The sequence below is a fragment of the Lynx rufus genome, unplaced genomic scaffold, assembly GCF_022079265.1.
Source record: "Lynx rufus isolate CCGP_SWC_20201006 ecotype Redwood Valley unplaced genomic scaffold, mLynRuf1.p SCAF_9, whole genome shotgun sequence".
Classification (NCBI taxonomy): domain Eukaryota; kingdom Metazoa; phylum Chordata; class Mammalia; order Carnivora; family Felidae; genus Lynx; species Lynx rufus.
In genome coordinates this window covers 58,118,986-58,140,629 of record NW_025814897.1, presented here as the reverse complement: position 1 = coordinate 58,140,629, position 21,644 = coordinate 58,118,986, and the positions used below count along the sequence as shown (strand labels likewise).

Here is a 21,644-nt window from a genome sequence, read left to right as displayed (position 1 = left end):
TTATTAATTTATTTTTAAATTTACATCCAAGTTAGCATATAGTGCAACAATGATTTCAGTAGATTCCTTAATGCCCCTTACCCATTTAGCTCACCCCCCTCCCACAACCCCTCCAGCAACCCTCTGTTCTCTATATTTAAGAGTCTCTTATGTTTTGTCCCCCTCCCTGTTTTTATATTCTTTTTGCTTCTCTTCCCTTATGTTCATCTGTTTTGTCTCTTAAAGTCCTCATATGAGTGAAGTCATATGATATTTGTCTTCTCTGACTAATTTCGCTTAGCATAGTACCCTCTAGTTCCATCCACATAGTTGCAAATGGCAAGATTTCATTCTTTTTGATTGCCGAGTAATACTCCATTGTATCTGTATACCACATCTTCTTTATCCATTCATCCATCGATGGACATTTGGGCTCTTTCCATACTTTGGCTGTTGTTGATAGTGCTGCTATAAACATGGGGGTGCATGTGCCCCTTCAAAATGGCATACCTGTATCCCTTAGATAGCTAACTAGTAGTGCAATTGCTGGGCTGTAGGGTAGTTCTATTTCTAATTTTTTGAAGAACCTCCATACTGTTTTCCAGAGTGGCTGCACCAGTTTGCATTCCCACCAGCAGTGCAAAAGAGATCCTCTTTCTCCGCATCCTCGCCAACATCTGTTGTTGCCTGAGTTGTTAATGTTATTCATTCTGACAGGTGTGAGGTGGTATCTCATTGTGGTTTTGATTTGTATTTCCCTGATGAGTGATGTTGAGCATTTTTCATGTGTCAGTTGGCCATCTGGATGTCTTCTTTGGAGAAGTGTCTATTCATGTTTTTTGCCCATTTTTTCACTGGATTATTTGGTTTTTGGGTATTGAGTTTGATAAGTTCTCTATAGATTTTGGATACTAACCCTTTATCTGGTATGTCATTTGCAAATATCTTCTCCCATTCCGTTGGTTGCCTTTTAGTTTTGCTGATTGTTTCCTTTGCCGTGCAGAAGCTTTTTATTTTGACGAGGTCCCAATAGTTCATTTTTGCTTTTGTTTCTCTTGCCTTCAGAGACGTGTTGAATAAAAAGTTGCTGTGGCTGAAGTCAAAGAGTTTTTTTGCCTGCTTTCTTCTCTAGGATTTTGATGGCTTCCTGTCTTACATTTAGGTCTTTCATCCATTTTGAGTTTATTTTTGTGTATGGTGTGAGAAAATGATCCAGATTCATTTTTCTGCATGTCGCTGTCCAGTTTTCCTAGCACCACTTGCTGAAGAGACTGTTTTTATTCTATTGAATATTCTTTCCTGCTTTGTCAAAGATTAGTTGGCCATACGTTTGTGGGTTCATTTCTGGGTTCTCTATTCTGTTCCATTGATCTGAGTGTCTGTTTTTGTGCCAGTACCATACTGTCTTGATGATTACAGCTTTGTAATACAGCTTGAAGTCCGGGATTGTGATGCCTCCTGCTTTGGTTTTCTTTTTCAAGATTGCTTTGGCTATTTGGGGTCTTTTGTGGTTCCATACAAATTTTAGGATTGTTTGTTCTAACTCTGAAGAATGCTGGTGTTATTTTGACAGGTATGGCATTGAATATGTAGATTGCTTTGGGTAGTATTGACATTTTAATAATATTTGTTCTTCCTCTCCAGGAGCATGGAATATTTTTCCATTGTTTTGTGTCTTTTTCAGTTTCATTCATAAGCTTTCTATAGTTTTCAGTGTATAGATTTTTCACCCCTTTGGTTAGATTTATTCCTAGGTATTTTATTCATTGCACTTTTAAAAATTTTTATTTTTAATTTTTTAAGTTTATTTATTTTTGAGAGAGAGGCAACGCAAGTGGAGGAGGGGCAGAGAGAGAGAGGGAGACAGAAAATCTCAAGCAGACTCTGCCTTGTCAGGATGGAGCCTGATGTGGGTATTGAACTCACGAAACCATAAGATCATGACCTGAGCCAAAACCAAGAGCTAGACGCTTAACTGACTGAGCCACCTAGGCTCCCCTGATTACATTTTTTAAAACATTTTTTTAAATGTTTTATTCATTTTTGAGACAGAGAGAGACAGAGCATGAGCAGGGAGGGGAGGGGCAGAGAGAGAGGGAGACACAGAATTCAAAGCAGGCTCCAGGCTCTGAGCTGTCAGCATAGCTGACGCGGGGCTCCAATTCACGAACCGCAAGATCATGACCTGAGGTGAAGTCAGACACTTATCCAACTGAGCCACCCAGGCGCCCCTCCTCTGATTGCATTTTTAAAAAGATTTTATTTTTATGTAATCTCTACACCCAACTTGGTGCTTGAACTCACAACCCCAAGATCAAGAGTCAAATGTTCCACCAACTGAGCCAGCCAGGTGTCCCTGATTGCATATTTTAGAAAAATCAAGGGGTACCTGGATGGCTCAGTCGGTTGAGTGTCAGACTTCAGCTCAGGTCATGCTCCTGCCTGCCTCAGTACCTGTGCTGAGCATGGAGCCTGCTGGGGATTCTTTCTCTCCCTTTCTCTCTCTCCCTTTCTCTCTCTGCCCCTCCCCTGCTTGTGTGTGTGCACATGCACGCATGTGTGCACTGTCTCTGCTCCTCCCCAACACACTCTTTCAAAATAAATAAATAAACTTAAAAAAATATATAGGGTTTGTTACTTGCCAGTGAAGATTCATTAAAGATTTTTTTGTTGTTGTCTTTTTTAAGTTTATTTATTTATTTTGAGAGAGAGTGTTGGGGAGGGACAGAGATAGTGGGAGAGAAAGAATCCCAAGCAGGGTCCATGCTGTCAGTGTGGAGTCCAACTCAGAGCTCAATTCCACGAACTGTGAGATCATGACCTGAGCAGAAACCAAGAGCTGATTGCTTAACCAACTGAGCCACTCAGGTCCCCCAGCAAACCCTGTATTTTAAATGTTGAATTAGAAAAACACTGTTAAGAGTTAAAAGATGCATGTTTAGTCAGCAATAAAAAGGAATGAAGTACTGATACATGCTACAACAAGGATGAACCTTGAAAACATTTTGCTAAGTCAAGCCTGTCACAAAAGACCACATATTGTATGCTTCCACTTGTATGAAATGTCAGAATAGACGACTCTATAGAGGCAGAAAATAGAGCTAGGAGGGATGGAGGGCATTGGGGCATGACAGGTAAAGGGTAAGGAGAGGGTGGTTGTTTTGGGATGATGAAAATGTTCTAAAATTGGTTGTGGTGATGGTTGCACAACTCTGAATATACTAAAAAACTGTTGACTTTCCCTTTAAATGAGTGAATTGTATGGTATGTTAATTATATTTCAATAATGCTGATACAAAAAAAAAAAAAAGGAAAAAACCAAAACAAACAAAATGCAAATCGGACCATGTTAACACCCTTTAAAGCGCTGCTTGATGCACTTTGAATGAATTCTAAATGGGTTAAAAAAAATGTTTTCCAAAACTTCTCATGAGATGTCAGTGAATCTTTATAGTCTGAGTTAAGATCTTATAAAACAGGGCTAAATTATACATAACTTGCTGATTTGTATACCTTCCACAATGTTCAATTGATACACACAATTTATAGATATCCACAGGAATTCTTAATGCCTCATCAAATTTCTCAGTACTGGATATTTATTGTTTTATACTCTTTCTACTCTAAATACCAAGAAGTCTTGGGGCGCCTGGGTGGCTCAGTCGGTTAAGTGGCCGACTTTGGCTCAGGTCACGATCTCGCGGTCTGTGAGTTCGAGCCCTGCGTCGGGCTCTGTGCTGACAGCTCAGAGCCTGGAGCCTGTTTCAGATTCTGTGTCTCCCTCTCTCTGACCCTCCCCTGTTCATGCTCTGTCTCTCTCTGTCTCAAAAATAAATAAACGTTAAAAAAAAATTTTTTTAAATACCAAGAAGTCTTTTCATAGGAAGAGATAAATCTCTTCCCATTATCCCCAAAAGCATAGGTTTTGTTGTATATTTTGTTACATATAAAATTAAACCAGATTTATGTTTGATAAACTGACACATAAAATCACCATTACAGTATTCATAGTGACTGCTTATAAATGTCAACAGTCATCATAAAGCCTATAAAGTTTATCGTTAGATTTATAAAATGAAATGCAGATTGATTCAAGATGAAAAAATAGAGTGCTGATTGCTAAAAAGCTCTTTGTTAAAAAATTAGGGGTCAAAAAAATTTTTTTCGAAGTAGCTCTTTGTTGCATTAGGATGTGCTATAATGAGCAAGATTCCAAACACTATCAAATGTTTCCCAAACTACACCACAAAACACTTTGAACATTATTTAAGTTATACCTCACTAGCAGGATGCTTTTTAGTGACTGGCACTATAAAGCACACTTTAAGAAAGAAAAAGACACCAAGTGTGAATAACAAATGTTGTTGTTATAAAATTATTGCAAATGAATTGAGGAAGGTGACTGTCTATTCTTTTCTGATAAGATGCTGTCTCTAAATATTGCATTATTTGCAGGAAATGAGACTTCCATACCAACCTAAGATGGTAAAGCAAACTTGAAAAAGTGGCTTCAGTGTGAATATCCAGTGTTAAAGCTCCTTCCTAGAATGAATGAAAAGTTAAGGACACGTAGACATAGTTTTGTACCAGAATGGAGGGGTTTTTTTGTTTGTTTTGACAGCTTTCTTTTCTGCAAAGTTTGTGTGTAGCAGTTTTCCTATAAACTTTCTCATTAATTCAGAGCTAAACAGGAATTTCAAAGCACAGATCAAGAAGAAACCAGTGGGCTTCTGTTGTGGCAACATCAGAGTTCTGTTTTGTTGTTCAATCTGTAGTTGCTTCCTCAGTGACCATTTCAAATCGTTCTCTACTTTCATTTGCTCTGAGCCGGAAGTGAAATCAGGTTCTCCTTTCTTCTCAGAAACATCACCAAGTCTTCCGTTTGTAAATTGTTTAGAAGCACACAGCATGGTAACATAACCACAAAAATCCCTGCAAACCCATTTTGTCCCTTAACATTTGCAGTGCTTTATAGACAATCATATTAACATGACTCATTACCCTCCTTGTAGTTGTTTCATCAAATGGGAAAGATTTCTCCCATCCCATTGTTCAATATTATGAGCATATCTAAAGTAGGAATTATTTCAGGATTAGGACTCCAAGGCATTATTAGTGTTTAATAATAACCATGAAATATGGGGTGACTCTTGGTTTTGGCTCAAGTCATGATCTCACGGTTTTGTGAGTTAGAGTTCCACGTGGGACCCCACACTGACAGTGTGGAGCCTGCTTGAGATTCTCTGTCTCTCCCTTCTCTCTGCCCTTCCCCAACTTGCTCGCGCATGCTCCCTCTCTCTCCTTCTCTCAAAATAAATAAATAAACTTAAAAAAATAATAACCATGAAATCTCTATGATAGTTTTTGAAGTCTTATGCTTTTGGACGGTAAAAGAAATGGGTATCTGACTTCTGGGTGGTGACTTCTAGATAATGGATCTAAAATGCTGAGCAGGGGGCACCTGGATGGCTCAGTCAGTTAAGCGTCTGACTTTGGCTCAGGTCATGATCTCACGGTTCATGGATTTGTGAGTTCCAAGTCCTGCATGGGGCTCTCTGTTGTCAGCATGGAGCCTGCTTCAGATCTTTTGTCTCCCTCTCTCTCTGCCCCTCCCCTGCTCACTCTCTCTCTCTCTCAAAAATAAATAAACATTAAAAAACAACAATAAAATGCCAAGCAATACTATTGCCAATGGGTTGATCTATTAGAGAAGCTGTGGAAACAAGCAATTTATAATTTTTGTGTAGAACTCTGCTTCAAGTTGTAGAATTCAAATCAGGAAGGCTTTTACAATGTAAGAGGTTCAGAAGAAAACCATAATTGGGTTGTTACTGTGATGCAGAGACAGTATTTTGTTTCTTTAAGTGCCTGATCAAAATATTTCTGCAGTCTGCACTTCTCCTTCCTAAGTGTTTTGAATCTTTTCTAATTCTGTTAAGGAAGCTGTCCAGAGACTCATGTGAGAGTTTGCCAACTTTAGGTGAAAGATTTCTCATCGTTAAAAAGGCAAGAGTTGAGTCAGATAGGAAAACAATATCTTCGTGAATCCTGTAGACAGACCCAAACTGCTTATCCTGGCAGTGTCAGCTGGACGTAGTATGGATATCAGAGCTCACACAGCTTCTTGTTCAGGACTCCTACCTTCTTCACCATGCCATGATAGGAGTATCTTTTGTAGATATAAACTACTTTTAAATTTGTTTACACAGGGTACATTCCACCATGATGAATGAAGTTGATCCACATTTATTACTTGTCTCTTATGTGCAAAGCCCAATCAGCAATACATGGAAACATCATTCTTAACCAATGATAAGTCTCACTCAAGGACATTTGCAAGCTCAGCAACATTAGTATGCTTACCTGTTGAAAGATAATACATAGTTTCAAAGTAATCACCTAGTCATCTGGCATTCAGTTCATTATAAAACCTTCAAGAGAATGAAATTGTCATCAGAGATTGATTTATTTATTCAAAGAAATAAATCCTTTGTTATATAAACTGTGTACCACATTATAATCTACTGATCCAGAGAGTTGGGGACCTGAATCAGCGATCTTCACAGTAGTATATTCCTCAGGCAAAATTCATATCTTTATGTCATTTTTGTGATCTGACCAGTTTATATTACCTACCATATCTCTATGGGATTTTCTACTGGCTTTATTGGTAGAGGATGTGACTTTTCCCCCAAATTTCAAAAAGAAAAAATGTAGTGATCCATATTGATTCATAATATCAGTGTACTACTGTCTTTTAACGCCATGAAACTGTAGACATTCAGTCCCGGACAACTGGACAATGAAGCATAACTCTTCTCAGTTTTCAAAATGTCATAGATCATCTCAGCATAATGCAAAAATGGTATTATCTCAGTCCCACAATATCCAATAAATGGTAAAGGTACAGCATGAAACCGGCTAGAGTATAATAGCTCCTCAAAGTATTTGTACTCATCTTCCTTGACATGTTTATGTTCTATTTCTGTATCATAACTGATGGTGGACATGTAGAGGACAACCTACTTTGCACATTTTCTCTGTGAATTTTATTTATTTAAAAAAATTTTTTTTAACGTTTATTTATTTTTGAGACAGAGAGAGACAGAGCATGAATGGGGGAGGGTCAGAGAGAGGGAGACACAGAATCTGAAACAGGCTGCAGGCTCTGAGCCGTCAGCACAGAGCCCGACGCGGGGCTCGAACTCACGGACCGCGAGATCATGACCTGAGCTGAAGTCGGCCACTTAACTGACTGAGCCACCCAGGCGCCCCTCTCTGTGAATTTTAAAGACCCTGTCACCTATTAGCTAGCAGCTTACTCTGTGGGCAGTATGCCTTATGTGGAGCTCTCTGTCTATGGTGTGAGGGCCCTGGGACAGCTCGGGGGAGCGTACTAGAGGCCTGGTACCTTATACTTTGGAATTTCCCAGGCTGCCTCATGGTGAAGGCTCCAGACAGCTCAGCTTGGCAGAGAACAGAGAACAGTGTTAGGAGCGCATCAGAGGACCCAGTTTCTTTATTAAATTATATTTTAAGGGAAAAAAATAACTTTCAAAATCTCTTTTTTATAAATAACTCTCTAAGCCCTAATGTATTCCCATATGTGGCCATTCCTCAAATTTCAATGGAGAGATGGGAGAATGTGTTAATTTTGCTTCTCTCTATTTCAAAATGTTTGTCTTTATGACTGTTTTACTTTTAGCTTTCCCATATCCTTCCCAGAGTGAGCCCTCTCACCTATTCCCATTATTCTGTCCTCTACTGTTTTTCTCCAGGACCTTGTTTCTGTAATGTTTCTCTCGTCTTCAGTTTTTCCTTTCTTCTACTCTGTGTGTATGTGTGTGTATGTGTCTGCATGTGTAATTTGAAAGGAACCCTCAGGACTTTCTTCTACCTTGGCTTTCCCCCTCTCCTTCCTTTCTCTGCCACACTTTGCAAACAATTGGCTGTCCTCAGACTTCTCAGCCTCTGGCACAACTCTTACGTATTTGATGAATGAATAAAGGAATGATCTCACATTCATCTCATTCACTTTATGCCAGCCACACACACAGCCTTCTTTCCATTCTCTGAACACGCCAGGCTTATTCCTGTAGGGCCTGTGGACTGCTTGTTTCCTTATCCTGGAACACTTCCTCGGATCTTTGCCTGGCCAGCTCGTCTCATCATCCACACACACACACACACACACACACACACACACACACACAGATATACAGACACACAGAAGTGTACCCGCACACATGCTTCTCAGAGATCACCAGTGGACTGTTTTTTAAAAATTAGTGCACTTTTAAAGTAAACTTTTTATTGAAGCATAACATACAAAACAGTGCACAAACCATAAGTGTGTAGCATGATAAACTTTCAAAAAGTGAATACCCCTATATAATGAGCACATATCTCAAGAAACAATATTATTTGTCAATGATACCTTAGTAAAACTGAAAATAATAAAATTAAAATTAAAAAAAGAAACATTATTAACACCTCACTGCCTCTGTTCACCCAAAGAATAACCACTATCTTGATTTGTTTGTCTTTTTATTTATTTATTTATTTATTTATTTATTTATTTATTTATTTATTTATTTAAGTAGGCTTCACATCCAGCTTTGAGCTCAACATGGGGCTTGAACCCATGACCCTGAGATCAAGACCAAGATCAGGAGTCAGATGCTTAACTGACTGAGCCACCCAGTCACCCCACTACTATCTTGATTTCTACATATTTCAAATATTTTTTTGTCTGTTTTTAAACATCACGTAAATGGAATTATACATTATGTACTATTATGTGTCTTTTACTCAACATTGTGTTTGTGAGATTTATCCAAGGTACATGAAGCTGTAGTTAATTCTCATTGCTTTATAGTATTCCATCATATGAATATATCCAACTTATCCATTCTACTGTTGACAGGCATTTATGTTGTTTCTCGTTTTTGTCTATTACAGTAGTACTGCTGTGAACTAGGATATAACCTTTTCCACTTTGCCTTATTGAGTGCAACTTAAATACCATATAATTCACCTATTGCTAAATGTACAGTTTTATTGATTCTTAGTAAATTTATATAGCTGTACAACAATTACTACAATTCATCATCCCAAAAAGTTCTGTTGTGTCTGTTTGTAGTCATTTCCTTCTCTCATCTTCAGCCCTACATAACTGCTAATCTTTCTGTCTCTACAGTTTTGCATTTTGTAAATTTGTTTTAAAGGTTTTATTTTTAAATAATCTCTACACCCAATGTGGGGCTTGAATTTACAACCCTGAGATTAAGCGTCGCATGCTCTACTGACTGAGCCAGTCAGGTGCCCCAATTTTCTAAAATTTTCATATAAATGGGGCACCTGAGTGGCTCAGTCAGTTACGTGTCTGACTCTTGGTTTTGGCTCAGGTCATGATCACATGGTTTGTGAGATCGAGCCCCACATGGGGCTCTGCGCTGACAGCACAAACCCTGCTTGGGATTCTCTTTCTCCCTCTCTCTGCTCCTCCCCCACTCATGCTCACTCTCTCCCTCCCTCCCTCCCTCCCTCCCCCTCTCTCCCTCAAAATAAATAAATAAGCTTTAAAGTTTTCATATAAATGAGATGTAATCTTTGGTGTCTAGTTTCTTCACTTAACATGTTTTTTGAGTCTCATCATGTTGATATGTGTATCAGTAGTTTGTTCCCCTTTTACTGCTGAGTATTATTCTATTATAGTGATAATGAATGTTGTGTCTGTCCTCTCTGTTATTGTTAGGGATTTGGGATATTTACAGTTTTGGGCTATTATGAATAATATGTTACAGACATTCATGTAGAAGTCTTTTTGTGGACATACGCTTTCATTTCTCTTAGGTAAATACCTAAGAGTAGGATGACAGCTAGATCTTATGGTAGGTTTATATTTAACATTTTAAGGAACTCAAACATTTCTAAAATGGCTGTATCATAGTACAGTGTCACCAACAACGCGTGGGGAATCCAGTTTGTTTTCTACAAAGTTCACCACTTTTAGCTGACAAAGCTATAGATTTTTGCTCTCTGCCAAATCATTTCTCATATTTCATAGATAAAGAATCTGAGGCTCAGAAAGACTATGAATTTGACCTATGTCTCATAGCTACAAAGTATTACAGCTGGGATTCTAGATTTGGTTTTTGTTATAAGGTCAATAGTCATTCCATTTACATGACTTCACATGTATACTATATCCTCAAGAGATTTCCACCCCTGTAAAAATAGATTATTCAGTGTTTTAGATTGCCAACAGCAAAGCTATATTTCAGGAAGGAATTTTCTTGACCTTTTAAAAAATTATTCATTTTAGAATGAGCTTGGACACTTACCTAATTAATACCGTATGTAAAAATTAACTCAAAATGAATCAAAGACATAAATGTAAGGGCTAGTACTATACAACTATTAGAAAAAAAACACAAGGAAAAAGCTTTACAGCATTAGATTTTTCAGTGATTTCTTGGATAAGGCACCAAAGGCACAGGTGATAAAAGAGAACATAGACAAATTGAAGCTCATGAAAATTAAAAACTTTTGTGCATTGAAGGATACAATCAACAGAGTAAAGGGCAACCTACACAATACAGAAAATATTTGCAAATCACATTATCTGGTAAGGGACTGATATCCAGAATAGATAGAGAACTCCTAAAACTCCATAACAAAAATAAGAGCCCAGTTAGAATTGGGCAAAGGGCTTGAACAGACATTTCTCCAAACAAGATATACAGATGACCAATAAGCACATGAAAAAATGTTCAACATCACTAATCATTAAGGAAATGCAAATCAAAACCGCAGTGTGATACTACCTCACATCCATTAGGATAGTTATGATTTAAAAAAAAAAAAGGAAAATAAATGTTAGTAAGAATGTGGGAAAAATTGGAACTCTTGTACACTGTTGGTGGGAATGTAGAGTACAGCTACTGCGGAAGACAGTATGATGGTTCCTCAAATCTTAAAAATAGAATGGCCATATGATCCAGCAGTTCTACTTCTGGGGATATACACAAAACAATGGAAATCAGGGTCTTGAAAAGATATTATACATGCATGTTGCATTATTCACAATAGCCAAAAGGTAGAAGCGACCTGAGTGTCCATGAACAGGTGAATGGATAAACAAAACATGGTATATACATATAATGGAATATTATTCAGTCTTGAAAAGGAAGGAAATTCTGACACATGTTCCAACAAGGATGAACCTTGAGGACATTGTGCTGAATGAAATAAGTCAGTCACAAAAATATAAATACTATATGATTGTATGAAGTACCTGGAGTAGTCAGATTCATAGAAATAGAAAGTAGGATGACGGGGGTGCCTGGGTGGCTCAGTCAGTTGAGCATCTGACTCTTCATTTTGGCTTGGTCATGATCTTGCACACATGTCGGGCTCTTTGCTGAGCGTGGAGCCTGCTTGGAATTCTTTCTCTCTATCTCTCTCTGCCCCTCCCCCCTCAAAACAAATAAATAAACATTAAAAAAAAAGGGTAGGATGATGGTTACAGGGAGCTGGGGGGAGAGGGAAATGGAGAGTTACATTTCGTAGGAAGACAGTTTCAGTTTTGCAAGATGAAAAATGAGTTTTGTGGGTGGATGGTTGCACAGCAGTATGAATACACTTAATACCACTGACCTGTATATTTAAAAATGCTTAAGATGGTAAATTTTATATTATGTGTATTTTTAAAAATTAACAAAAAATTCATTTATAAACCCATTTTGCAATGTCTTAGGCACTCTGCAGAGGATGAGAGATGCAATTGTAAACATGACCCCATGCATGCCTGCAAAGAATTTACAGGCTCATGGGACTGCCAGGCAGGTAAACAGTGTAACCAGGGCTGTGGGCCTCTATCAGAGGGGCAGCTAAGTTTGCCATGTATGTCAGACCCAGCGTATGTCTAAGAGATAACAGAAGTGGGCAAAGCAATAAATGGTACAAGGTCTGTACCTTTGGGTCATTATCAGAAAGCTCTCTCCTAGGCAGAGCTGGAAATGGTGAGGCTGCCAATACCCAAGCGATTTGGTTCAGGGGCCAGGAAATAATTTGCTAGGAATATTATTGAGGATATTTCTATGGTGTTTAAAACACGTATCATTCTTCTCTTTTCTTACTACTGTGTCCAGGTTGAATCTTTCCAAGGAATATTGATTTTATTTGTTCATTGAACTCTCACTGTTAGTACCCTTGCCTGGGTTTCAACAATAGCCTCATCTTACCAGAGGCCACTCCATTAATTTATTCTCTACAGTGCAGCTACTCATTCCCTCCTTAAAACACTTGAGTGGCTCCACGTTACCCAGTTACTCCAGACTCCTTAATGTGGCGTCTTGGTCAGCTCGGGCTGCCATAACAAAGTACCATAGATTGGTGCCTTAAATAACGGATTTATTTCTCATTGTTCTTGAGGCTGGCAAGTCCAAGATCAGGGTGCTAGCCAATTGGTTCCCTAGCGAGGGCCCTCTTCCTGACTTGCAGACAGCCTTCTCACCGGTGTCTGCACGTGGTGGAGAGATAGAGAGCTCTGGTCTCTCTTCCTCTTCTTATAAGTACACTAATCCCATCATGGAGTTCCCACCCTCATGACCTCATCTAATACCTATGAATTCTGGGGAGGACAAGAACATTCAGTCCATAATATGTAGCTTCTACAACATTTCAAGGTCCCTGTTTTCTTTGTCATCCCCATCTCTCTCATTGCTTCCGTTTAGGTCTGCAACTCAGTCGTACTGATAACTGGCAAAACTTGGATGCCCCTTGTTCTTGCTTTGTTTCTGGGCCTTAGCAGAAGCACCCTCTTTTGTTTAGATAACTCCTATTGTCCTGTAGGTGTCTTCCTTCAAGAAGCCTCCTGGACCCCAAACCAGGTCAGATGTCCCTAATCTGTGTCCCTGCTCTTGGGTGCCTTATGCATATCTCTAGTGTGGCTTTTATCACTCCATATGGCTTATTTGTCTTCCTTGCCCCACCATCCTCCACCTCAGTGAGCTCCTTGGAGGCTGGATTGGCCTTGTTTATCTCAGCACTTAGTACAATATGTGGCTTATACTGTACGTACACGGAAGGTTGTCCTTTATATTAGCATTCAGCAGTTTTGAAAGTGTCCTGACACAAATGAACTCATCCATAGAGATATGATTGTATTTCCTTACTTAACATTCGTTCCTTCTGAATAAAATGTTCCTTTAAAAAATACTACCTTTACTTACAAGATTTATATGAAGTCAGTTATCCATTATGTCACAAATGTGACTGTGTTGGGGCCCCTACTATCTCATTTTTGCCTGAAGAGTTTGAGAAAGAGCAGTTTTCCTTTTACTGACTTGATGGAGTAGGTGTCTGTGGGTGTGCAGTGGGGAATGGCTGCACAGAGCTAAGAAGCTGGCTTCCCTGTGTGAGTCTCAGATTGTGATCTGACCTTCTTATGAGATCTCATTCATGACTTCCTGGTGGCAGAGAGTGGGGTCAGGACTAGGAAGGGCATGCGTAGTGTGGTTTAGTGGAAGCTGTCTCACTCAGTCCTTACGCCCACCAAATTTTAGAGCTTTAGGTCATTTGTTTCAACCTCTGCTTTTAAGAAGTGGGGAAAGAGATCTAATATTTTACCTGGGAAACTGTAGAAGATCTCCCACTAATCTTGTGTTCCTTTCTCCAAGAGTCTGGACTCAGAGGTCACTAAGGTGCTGATCCCAATCAAAATATCTTAGTAGAATTGATCCCCTCTCTCTTTTGGCAGCATCATCTGAATATCTGAATAGTTTGCTCTGGGTAGAGGATGTGTTAATGTTGCTATATAGAAATTCATGGAAGACATAGTTCCTGGCCTCTAGGAACTTACAAACTGAGACCTGGGATTTAAGAATGATTTGCACATGCCAGTCAAGTCAAAAGAAAGAGAAAAATTTAAATATAGGTTTTATTTGAAAGTCAAACCAGACATTAAATAAAAATCATTTTTATTTTTTTGCTTTTGTTTGGACTTTCCAGTTCGTATATGTTGATAATCTCTAAATTATAATTTAAATTTAGGGAAGTGCTGAGGGCAAGTGGACATTTGCTTTTTCCCAGGATGCAGGGGGGTCAGAGTGGAGAGGGAGGGATGATGTTGCTGAGCACTTCTGCAAGGTGGGGGCTTGTTATTTCCACTTCTCTGCTAGGACACTGGGGTACAAGGATTTCCGGTGGTTAGGTTGCTAGTGAGGTGGGGGAGGGGACAGAACCCAGTTCTGTCATCAGACCCACATAGGCTGCTAAGAAGCAGAAAAAGACCAACATTCTGGGTCTGCATTATCAACCTGAAAGAAGTCCAGTGAAGTTCAGAAGGAGGTCATCTGGTTCAAGCCCGCATTTTACATACAGATGGAGAAGCCAAAGCCCTAAAAAGCCTAGCAACCAGCCTGGGGAAGGCAGAAGGCAGTTGGGGCATGTGGGGCCAAAGGCCCAGCCCTGACAAACAGGGAACCTGGTGAGAAAGAGGCATTCTGTCCAAGAAAGAGGAGGCAAAAAGAAATAGCTGTTCTCATTCCCACACCCTTTATTGAATTATAATAATTTTCCAAAGAACTCTTGAGTCCTGCTACTTCAGGCTTTCAAGCCTGACATCTACCTCTTTCCCCCCAAGCCTGGCACCCTTTGAGGTGCCTCACAGTCCAGCTGGGAAGCGAGGGCTGCATGGGAGTGGGGCTTCGGTGCCTGCGTGTCATCCTCTGTCACCCCTGGGCCCCCAGCCCCTCGTTCCTTAGGTCTAGCCTCTAGACAACCTTTCAGCCTTTCAACAACTTCCCTGGAAGTTCCTTACTGTCCTGAGAAAATAGCTCCCAAGGCCTCATCCTTATATTTACACTTGTAAATATAAGAGTTCTTGCTTTTATAAAGTGCTTTTATGTCCACCTTGTCACTTGATCCTCATAACATCCTTGGTGAGATAGGAAGGAAGGGTTTATGACTGCCATTTTACAGGAAAGAAGATGGAGTCTGCCCTTTTCATTTTCCAGTGTCCTCAGGGAACAGTTACAAACCTCAGCCTCCTGCTGGCCCAGCAGTGCTCCTTTGGCACAGGTTCCAGGTTCTCTCTCTCTCTCTCTCTCTCTCTCTCGTCTCATATTTTCTAGAATCTCAATGGCTTCTGAAGGGCAGACACATTACACATATGGCTGATGATCCACGGTTAACCAAAGGCTGCAGTCACAGCTACGTTGCTTTGGCAGTGTCCCTCCAAATTCCTTAGCTGATTTCCAAGTACCGTGTGTCACTCCCGTCCCATGCTTGTAGTCCTTCTTGTCTACCGTTCATCATCTAATCAGATTTATTTTTTAAAGGACATAGTTTGCAAACTTCTGTTTTATCCACATGGATGTTTTGGCTTATTTTTTCTTGCCTAAATATTAGGCATCCAACTTAATGGGTCCCCCAAATTAATATAATTTATTTGCCATCTTGTCCATGCAAAACAACTGTGTTCTTAAGACAAAGCACCGAAGACCAGAATCCTTCCTCCACTTCTATTTCTTGACTTAGCAGCAAGTAAACAGTTCTGTAAACATGTGTGGGTTTGTGTGTGTATGGACCCACTGCTCTAGTAAAGTCTTAACTGGTTTTGTTCCAGTTTAAGTACCAAGCGGCCCTGCCTTATTCAGAATGGAGATTCCCGTAGCATCTGGACGTTCATCAAGGCCCGTTTCAACTGCTCGTAGGTCACGAACATCGCCACATTCCAGGCTCCCAAACGCAAAAAAGATGGTGTAAACCTGATGAGAGAAACAACCAAAACATCAGGTGGAGTGGACTAAGAGTCCCAAAGAGATCTCCAGTGCTCCCCCCATTCACAGTGTTAGTGCCAAAGGACCTAGGCTTCTGTTGTGAGCATTTTCTGAGATCTGTTTAGGCTTTTTCTTCTCTGCTGAAGGAATTTAGGCAGAAGTTGCAGTCAGGAAAGGAAAGGAAAGAAAACACATTTTGAGCCAGGTTCTGTGTTAGGCAGTTAATTCCTATAATTCTATAAGGTAGCTGTGATGGTTGCCAGGTTTCTTTTTCAAAAGAAACTGAGGCCCAGGGCAGTTAAGGAGCTCAACTAAAACCACCTGACTCCACCCTGCTGCTGGGTGTTTCTGGGATCATTTACAGACTGAGGGGCCATCCCTGAGGGGGTCCCACCAGGGCACCTAGAAGCTGGCTCACCACAGGGCGAAGACTGGGTGACACCAAGTTTAGCCAATCTCCAGAGAGCCTGCCTGTCCTGTGTTAGTGCAGCTGGGAGACAGTCCCCACCTTAGCTGCGCAGACTCAGGGAGGAGCCTGTGACCTGGCCCTGCTCCCTCTTCAGCCTCTCTCTCTGCAGATCCTCTCCAGGTCTTCTCTCTCCTGCCAGCCTTGCTTCCGTGCCTTTGCTCGTGATGCTCCCTCTGTCTGGGAATGTCCCCTACTCTCTTCCTTGCCTGGCTGGTTGCTCTAGGCTCTGGAGGGCTTAGCTTGGGCACCACAACCTCATCCCAAGGCCTCTCCAGAACCCTCAGCCTAGGCTCCACAGGGAGTATAGCACTGAGACAATGAATATGAACTCCAGAATCAGACCTGGGTTCAAATCCTAGCTCTTTCAGGTTCTAGCTTCATGACCTAGGACAAGTTACTGAATCTTCCTAAGCCTCAGTGTCCTCATCTGTAAAATAAGCAAAATAACAATATTGACCTCATAGGGTTGTTGTGAAGGATTCAGTGAGTTACTATACAGCACACGGTGCAGGGCCCAGTATCAGTAAATGCTCAATAAATGTCACCCATGTGTCTGCCGCTCTCTGAGGGAAGCACAGGGCCCAGCACACAGGAGATGCTCAGTAAATGTTTTCCAAGTGAAAGAATGAACTGAGACAGGTGGCTACCACTGATCGATTGTAATGATAGAAGCACTTACAGGGAAAGAACAATCTGCCAACTGAAATAGTTTTATTATGTCACTCCCAGGGTTGAGAACCTGATTGCATGTTTGGTCCAGTCTATGGTTGGGCACCAGAAAACTGTCTGCTGAAGGCGTCAGTGGTAGGAGGTGGAAGGGGGGAGGTAGCATCTGACGATTTGGGTTAGAGCCACGGCTCTGACATTTTAAGTTTGTGATCATTACGATCTAGCATGGGGGATAATTGAAACTTACAAATCCTATAACACAAAGTAGGAGGTGGTAAATACCATAAAAAATGATATCAAGGAAGCATTGCTGAAGTTCACAGGGAGGAGGAAAAATTTGACCTGAGAGCGCTGGGGAGAAGGTGGCATTTGAACTAGTTCTGAAGCATGGCTAAGATTTAAGGCATTCCATTAAGAGGGAATGGTAAAAGCAAAGACACAGAGGCAAGAAAATGTGAAGTGTGTTGGGCATTTTGGCCGCCATCAGTGGTGCTCCACAGTCATGACTTTGGGTTGGAGAAAAGTCAAGATTGCCAACCATCTCTCTCTCCTTCTCTCCTGCCCAGTAAGCACTCTGACCTATGCCTAGACTTCTTTTTCTCAGGCAGCCTTCCCTGACTCTCCAAATCAGATTTGGTCCATTTTTTTTTTTAAACTCCCATAGTTCTTTATATTTTTCCTTTGAGGCATTTACATCTGTGCTGTTCACCACCATGTCCCCAGGTGGACCCATGGCAGGCATATTATACATGGAAGGAGGGAAAGAAGGAAGGAGGGAAGGAAACAAGCCCGGGTTCTCTGGGAGGGGGTGCTGGAAGCAGGAAGGGGGAGGCTCACCCCTTATAGAAAGCTGTGGGGCCCTCATGGGCCACCATCTTCAGCATACAGTCCAAGGGGCTGCGGTATTGGCCTGGGGGCGAGTTCATGTACCGGGTCTTCACCACGTCCACTGGGGAGGCCACCACTGTGGCACAGAAGCCAGCTCCAAAGGCAGAGATGAAGTGGCAGGGCAAGTTGTCTGTAGCAGGAGAGGGCAGGGCAAATATCGAGCTGTGAGATGGCAGCACACTTGCTCTCTGTTCCATGTGCATCATCGTTTGTCCTTCACCAAACTGTGAACTCCTCGCGTGTAAGGATAGTGCTATCTAAACCTCTCACAGTACTCGCAAAATAGAACAGGGCTGTCCCAGAGCTGGAAGGCTATGCAGCCCAATGACCTCATTAGAGGAAAATGAAGTCAGAGAAGGAGACTCTTACTTAAAGAGGCATGGTGGGAAGTGCTGGCTGGAAGCCAGGTCTTTGGCCTCCCCGCCCAGGGCTCTTTCCCACTTGTCACAATGATGGACCGGGCATTTTTTAAAAGATCTAATTGGCTCTATTAAACGATTCATGAATCGGGCAGCACCCCATCTAGCGAGTAGAGAGGCGCTCCTACACTGGGCATTTTTATCGGGCGCTGCTCCTCTCTCTGCTCCTTCTAACACCCAGGTGCCTCTGAGTAGTGCCCACTCTGTAATTCTAGGTTCCCTCCCTGCTGTGGGAGGGCAGCTGCCTGGAGCCCAAGGCCTCACCAGTGAGCAGGTGATAGTCTAGCAGCTTCTCCTTGATGATGTCATAGGTCACCATCTCAGCACAGTTGATGATGGCGTTCCTTGTGATGTTGGGCAAAGTTCCTGTTAAGGAGGAGGTGAGGGCCGATGAGTGGAAAATAGGAGATGTGGGCTCCCTGGTTGCAAGGTCACAGGCCCCAGTTTGGGGAACAGAATGTTCCATTCCAGGGAGGAATGGAATGTTCCATTCCAGGGAGGCTCCACGGAGGAGCCTGCCTCAGTTGAGCAGATTCTACACTTTCCTCTCTGGAGTTAACAACTCTTAGATTATCTATATCCACCTCAGAGACAGAAAACAGAGAGGCCCTCTTATATTTGCTTGAGCCATATTTTGGAGAATAATCTGTAATACCTGTCAAAATTAAAATGAGCTTCCCTGAGAGCTGGCTAAAGCCAGACAAGGAAGTCTTTCTTTGGAAGAGAGAGGCAAGGCTCTTGGAGCAGTGATGGAAGGTGGCCCTGGGGGGCCCCAGGAGAGCATCAAGGCCAAGCCACTGATATCATAGACAAGGGCTGGGTTCTGGGAAAGCACATAGCAAATAAGGCTGTGACCAGGTGTCCTGTCCTTAACCTTCACTGGGTCACTGTTCCTTCTGCAAAGATTAGTATGACCCCCAATCTACATGTGAGAGAGACTCCGGCATTTGTCAAAGTCACCACTTGGACACACGGGGAATCCTGAAGTCTTGTTCCTGAAGAAGCCCCCTCCACGCCGCACCTCCCTGTGCCTGACAACTCATAGCTGCCTCCTCCAGTGGCCTCTATTTCTTCTCCATGTCCTGTAGTCACCCCTGATAGGGCTTTGCTGGGGAAGTCCTTCCCTTCCATCTCCACACATCTAGAGCCCACTGAGCCTTGAGGCCCAGTTTAAGCATCACCTTCCGTCACCACCCCTGGAGACTACATGGCCTCTCCTGCCTCTGGCCCCACACCTCTGTATGAACCTAGCACATCCTCCCCTGTGGAATGCTGTTCCTCGACATGGCTTATCTCTGTCTGTGAGAGCCACGAGGCTGTGGAAAGTGTCTTCTATTAATTTCTGTCTCCCTCACAGCAGCCTGTGCACGCTGAAAGGTTGACAAGTTGAACTGAATTTGGGGTACTGTGGCAGGGCAGTGTGACAGTTTTGGTTGGGTTGTTCTTTCAGAATCACTGGAATACACCATGCTTGGAGATCTCTCCTTGCCTAGTACTCTGCCCTAGCCCTAGGGTAGGGAATGCTCTGCCCAAGGCCCTCTGAGCCTGGAGTCCAGACCTACCTTTCCATAGGCCCCTGACCCCTTCCTCCCTGGCGATGGTCCTGTAGGCATCCATTGTCCCGCTGTACTTCCTGCTGCTCCCAGCCCCAAGGTGTATGCTGGCCTGAAATCGGACCTTCACCACGTCCGTGGGCTGGGCACATGATACTGCCATGGCTCCTGTGGTGCAGCCTGCCAAAATCCGGGTAGTGATGCTGGAGTCTGGAGAGAAGGAGAGAGAGTGGGCCGGTGTTCTGCCACCCAGCCCTTCTCTGGACTTGATGCTGTTCTCTGGGGAGCTGCCCCTGCCTGATGCCTGCCTCTTCTTCTAGGCCAGGCTTCTAGAGCTTTCCTGACAGTGGCTCGGCCTCCTCATGAGTGTCTGTTATCAGCCTCCCATGCCCCAGCTCTGCCTCTGAGTCTGCACTGCCCTCATCTCTGACCCACTAGCCTTGAGTATGCTTCTGCCCACCCCTTCGGTGTCTACAAGATACCAGACACTCACGGTCCGATCCTTTGGGGGTGTAGAACTGCTTGACAGAGTCATAGAGGCCGATGCGGATGGAGGCAAAGCTCATCTGGCGCTGCAGGCCAGCGACCAGCCCGTTGTAGGGGCTGCGGGGGCCCTCGGTGCGCACCATGGTCAGGATGGTGCCCAGCACGCCACGGTACTGGGTTCTCCGGGCTGCCTGCGTCGCCTGGTTCTCCCCTTGGATCTGAGAAACATCCCGGCAGAGACATGAGCAGAGAGGGGGCAGATGGGGCTGGTTTTCTTTTTTTCTTTTTCTTTTTTCTTTTTTTTTTTTAATGTTTTTATTTATTTTTGAGACAGAGACAGACAGAGCATGAGCAGGGAAGGGGCAGAGAGAGAGGGAGACACAGAATCCGAAGCAGGCTCCAGGCTCTGAGCTGTCAGCCCAGAGCCCGACGCGGGGCTCGAACTCACGGACCGCGAGATCATGACCTGAGCTGAAGTCGGATGCTCAACCGACTGAGCCACCCAGGCACCCTGATGGGGCTGGTTTTCAAGAACAAGCATGATTATACAGCCATCACATCCCCAGTAAAAATAACTGAGGCTCGTGCGGCAGTTTATAGCTCATAAGCTGTTATACACGGTGTGGTGCTCAACCCTCAGAGCACATGGAGGGCAGATTGTTTTTCCCACAAGTGGTTGACGGTTTGTCCAAGGTCACATGGTTACTTTTACTTCACACTTTATGGTTTACAGACTACTGTGAGGCCATGAAGGGTCCAAGGGATTAAGATTTTTTTTGTCTTGGATGATGGTGATGGGGAAATGGTGAGGCAGGGTTGAAACAGTGGCGTAGTGAGTGGCCTGCTCAGGGTTCTGTGTAAGGAAGAGCATGCTGGCAGACATGAGGGGAGCTGGGGTGGAGAACTCAGCCCCTCCTTTGATCTGAGCAATGACCCTTGCCAAAAAGCACCTACCTGCAGGCGAACCTTGGCTGTGTCCAGTGGAAAGGTGAGGAGATCAGCAAAACAGGCCGCTGTGCCTGCCCCCAGGAACTTCACAGCTGTTGTGGGAGGTACGTCTGAAGGCTTTAGTCCAACCATGGTCCCAGAAGGTTCTGTCTGGTCCCTCCAGGGCCCAGTAGAGGTCCAAGGAGACAGGCCCCTTTGTAGCCCTGAGCTTTAGTGCAGGGAGGAGGCTGCAGGAGACAGGCCAGAGGAGGCAGATGGAACTTGGGCCATCTGCACCTGTCCCCAGGCTCCGTTCAGCACTGGCAGAGGTTTTAGCAAGAGAAAAACCTGGGCATTGCTATGCTTAGCTGTGTGGATTTGGCTTTTAAGAATCCGTTCACTCTTGCAATCCTCGCCTTCCTCCTCCTCCCTCCACTGACTGGGTGGATCTTCATCCTTTAGAGGA

The 21,644-nt window shown here is 43.0% G+C and overlaps 1 protein-coding gene and 1 pseudogene across 1 annotated transcript; both read right to left on the bottom strand.

Annotated features, from left to right (window-relative positions):
• Window positions 1-5,807: 5,807 nt before the first annotated feature.
• On the bottom strand, window positions 5,808-6,997 carry LOC124505927 (protein FAM91A1-like; annotated as a pseudogene).
• A 6,987-nt stretch (window positions 6,998-13,984) lies between these two features.
• UCP3 (uncoupling protein 3) lies at window positions 13,985-21,404 on the bottom strand. The gene is made up of 6 exons (XM_047071270.1): window positions 21,206-21,404; window positions 20,259-20,469; window positions 19,775-19,975; window positions 18,477-18,578; window positions 17,743-17,923; window positions 13,985-15,755 (listed from the first exon to the last, which is right to left on the bottom strand). The coding sequence occupies exons 1-6, from the start codon at window positions 21,329-21,331 to the stop codon at window positions 15,641-15,643; spliced, it is 936 nt and encodes a 311-aa protein (XP_046927226.1). The 5' UTR covers window positions 21,332-21,404; the 3' UTR covers window positions 13,985-15,640.
• Between the last annotated feature and the right edge of the window lie 240 nt (window positions 21,405-21,644).

Excerpts from the sequence above, each read along its gene's own strand:
- UCP3 (XM_047071270.1), bottom strand. The coding sequence starts at position 21,331 with ATGGTTGGACTAAAGCCTTCAGACGTACCTCCCACAACAGCTGTGAAG. Across the intron at positions 17,924-18,476 it reads AGACTATCACCTGCTCACTG|ACAACTTGCCCTGCCACTTC; the intron begins GTGAGGCCTTGG and ends CTCCTGCTACAG. Across the intron at positions 15,756-17,742 it reads CCCACAGCTTTCTATAAGGG|GTTTACACCATCTTTTTTGC; the intron begins GTGAGCCTCCCC and ends TTCTCTCATCAG.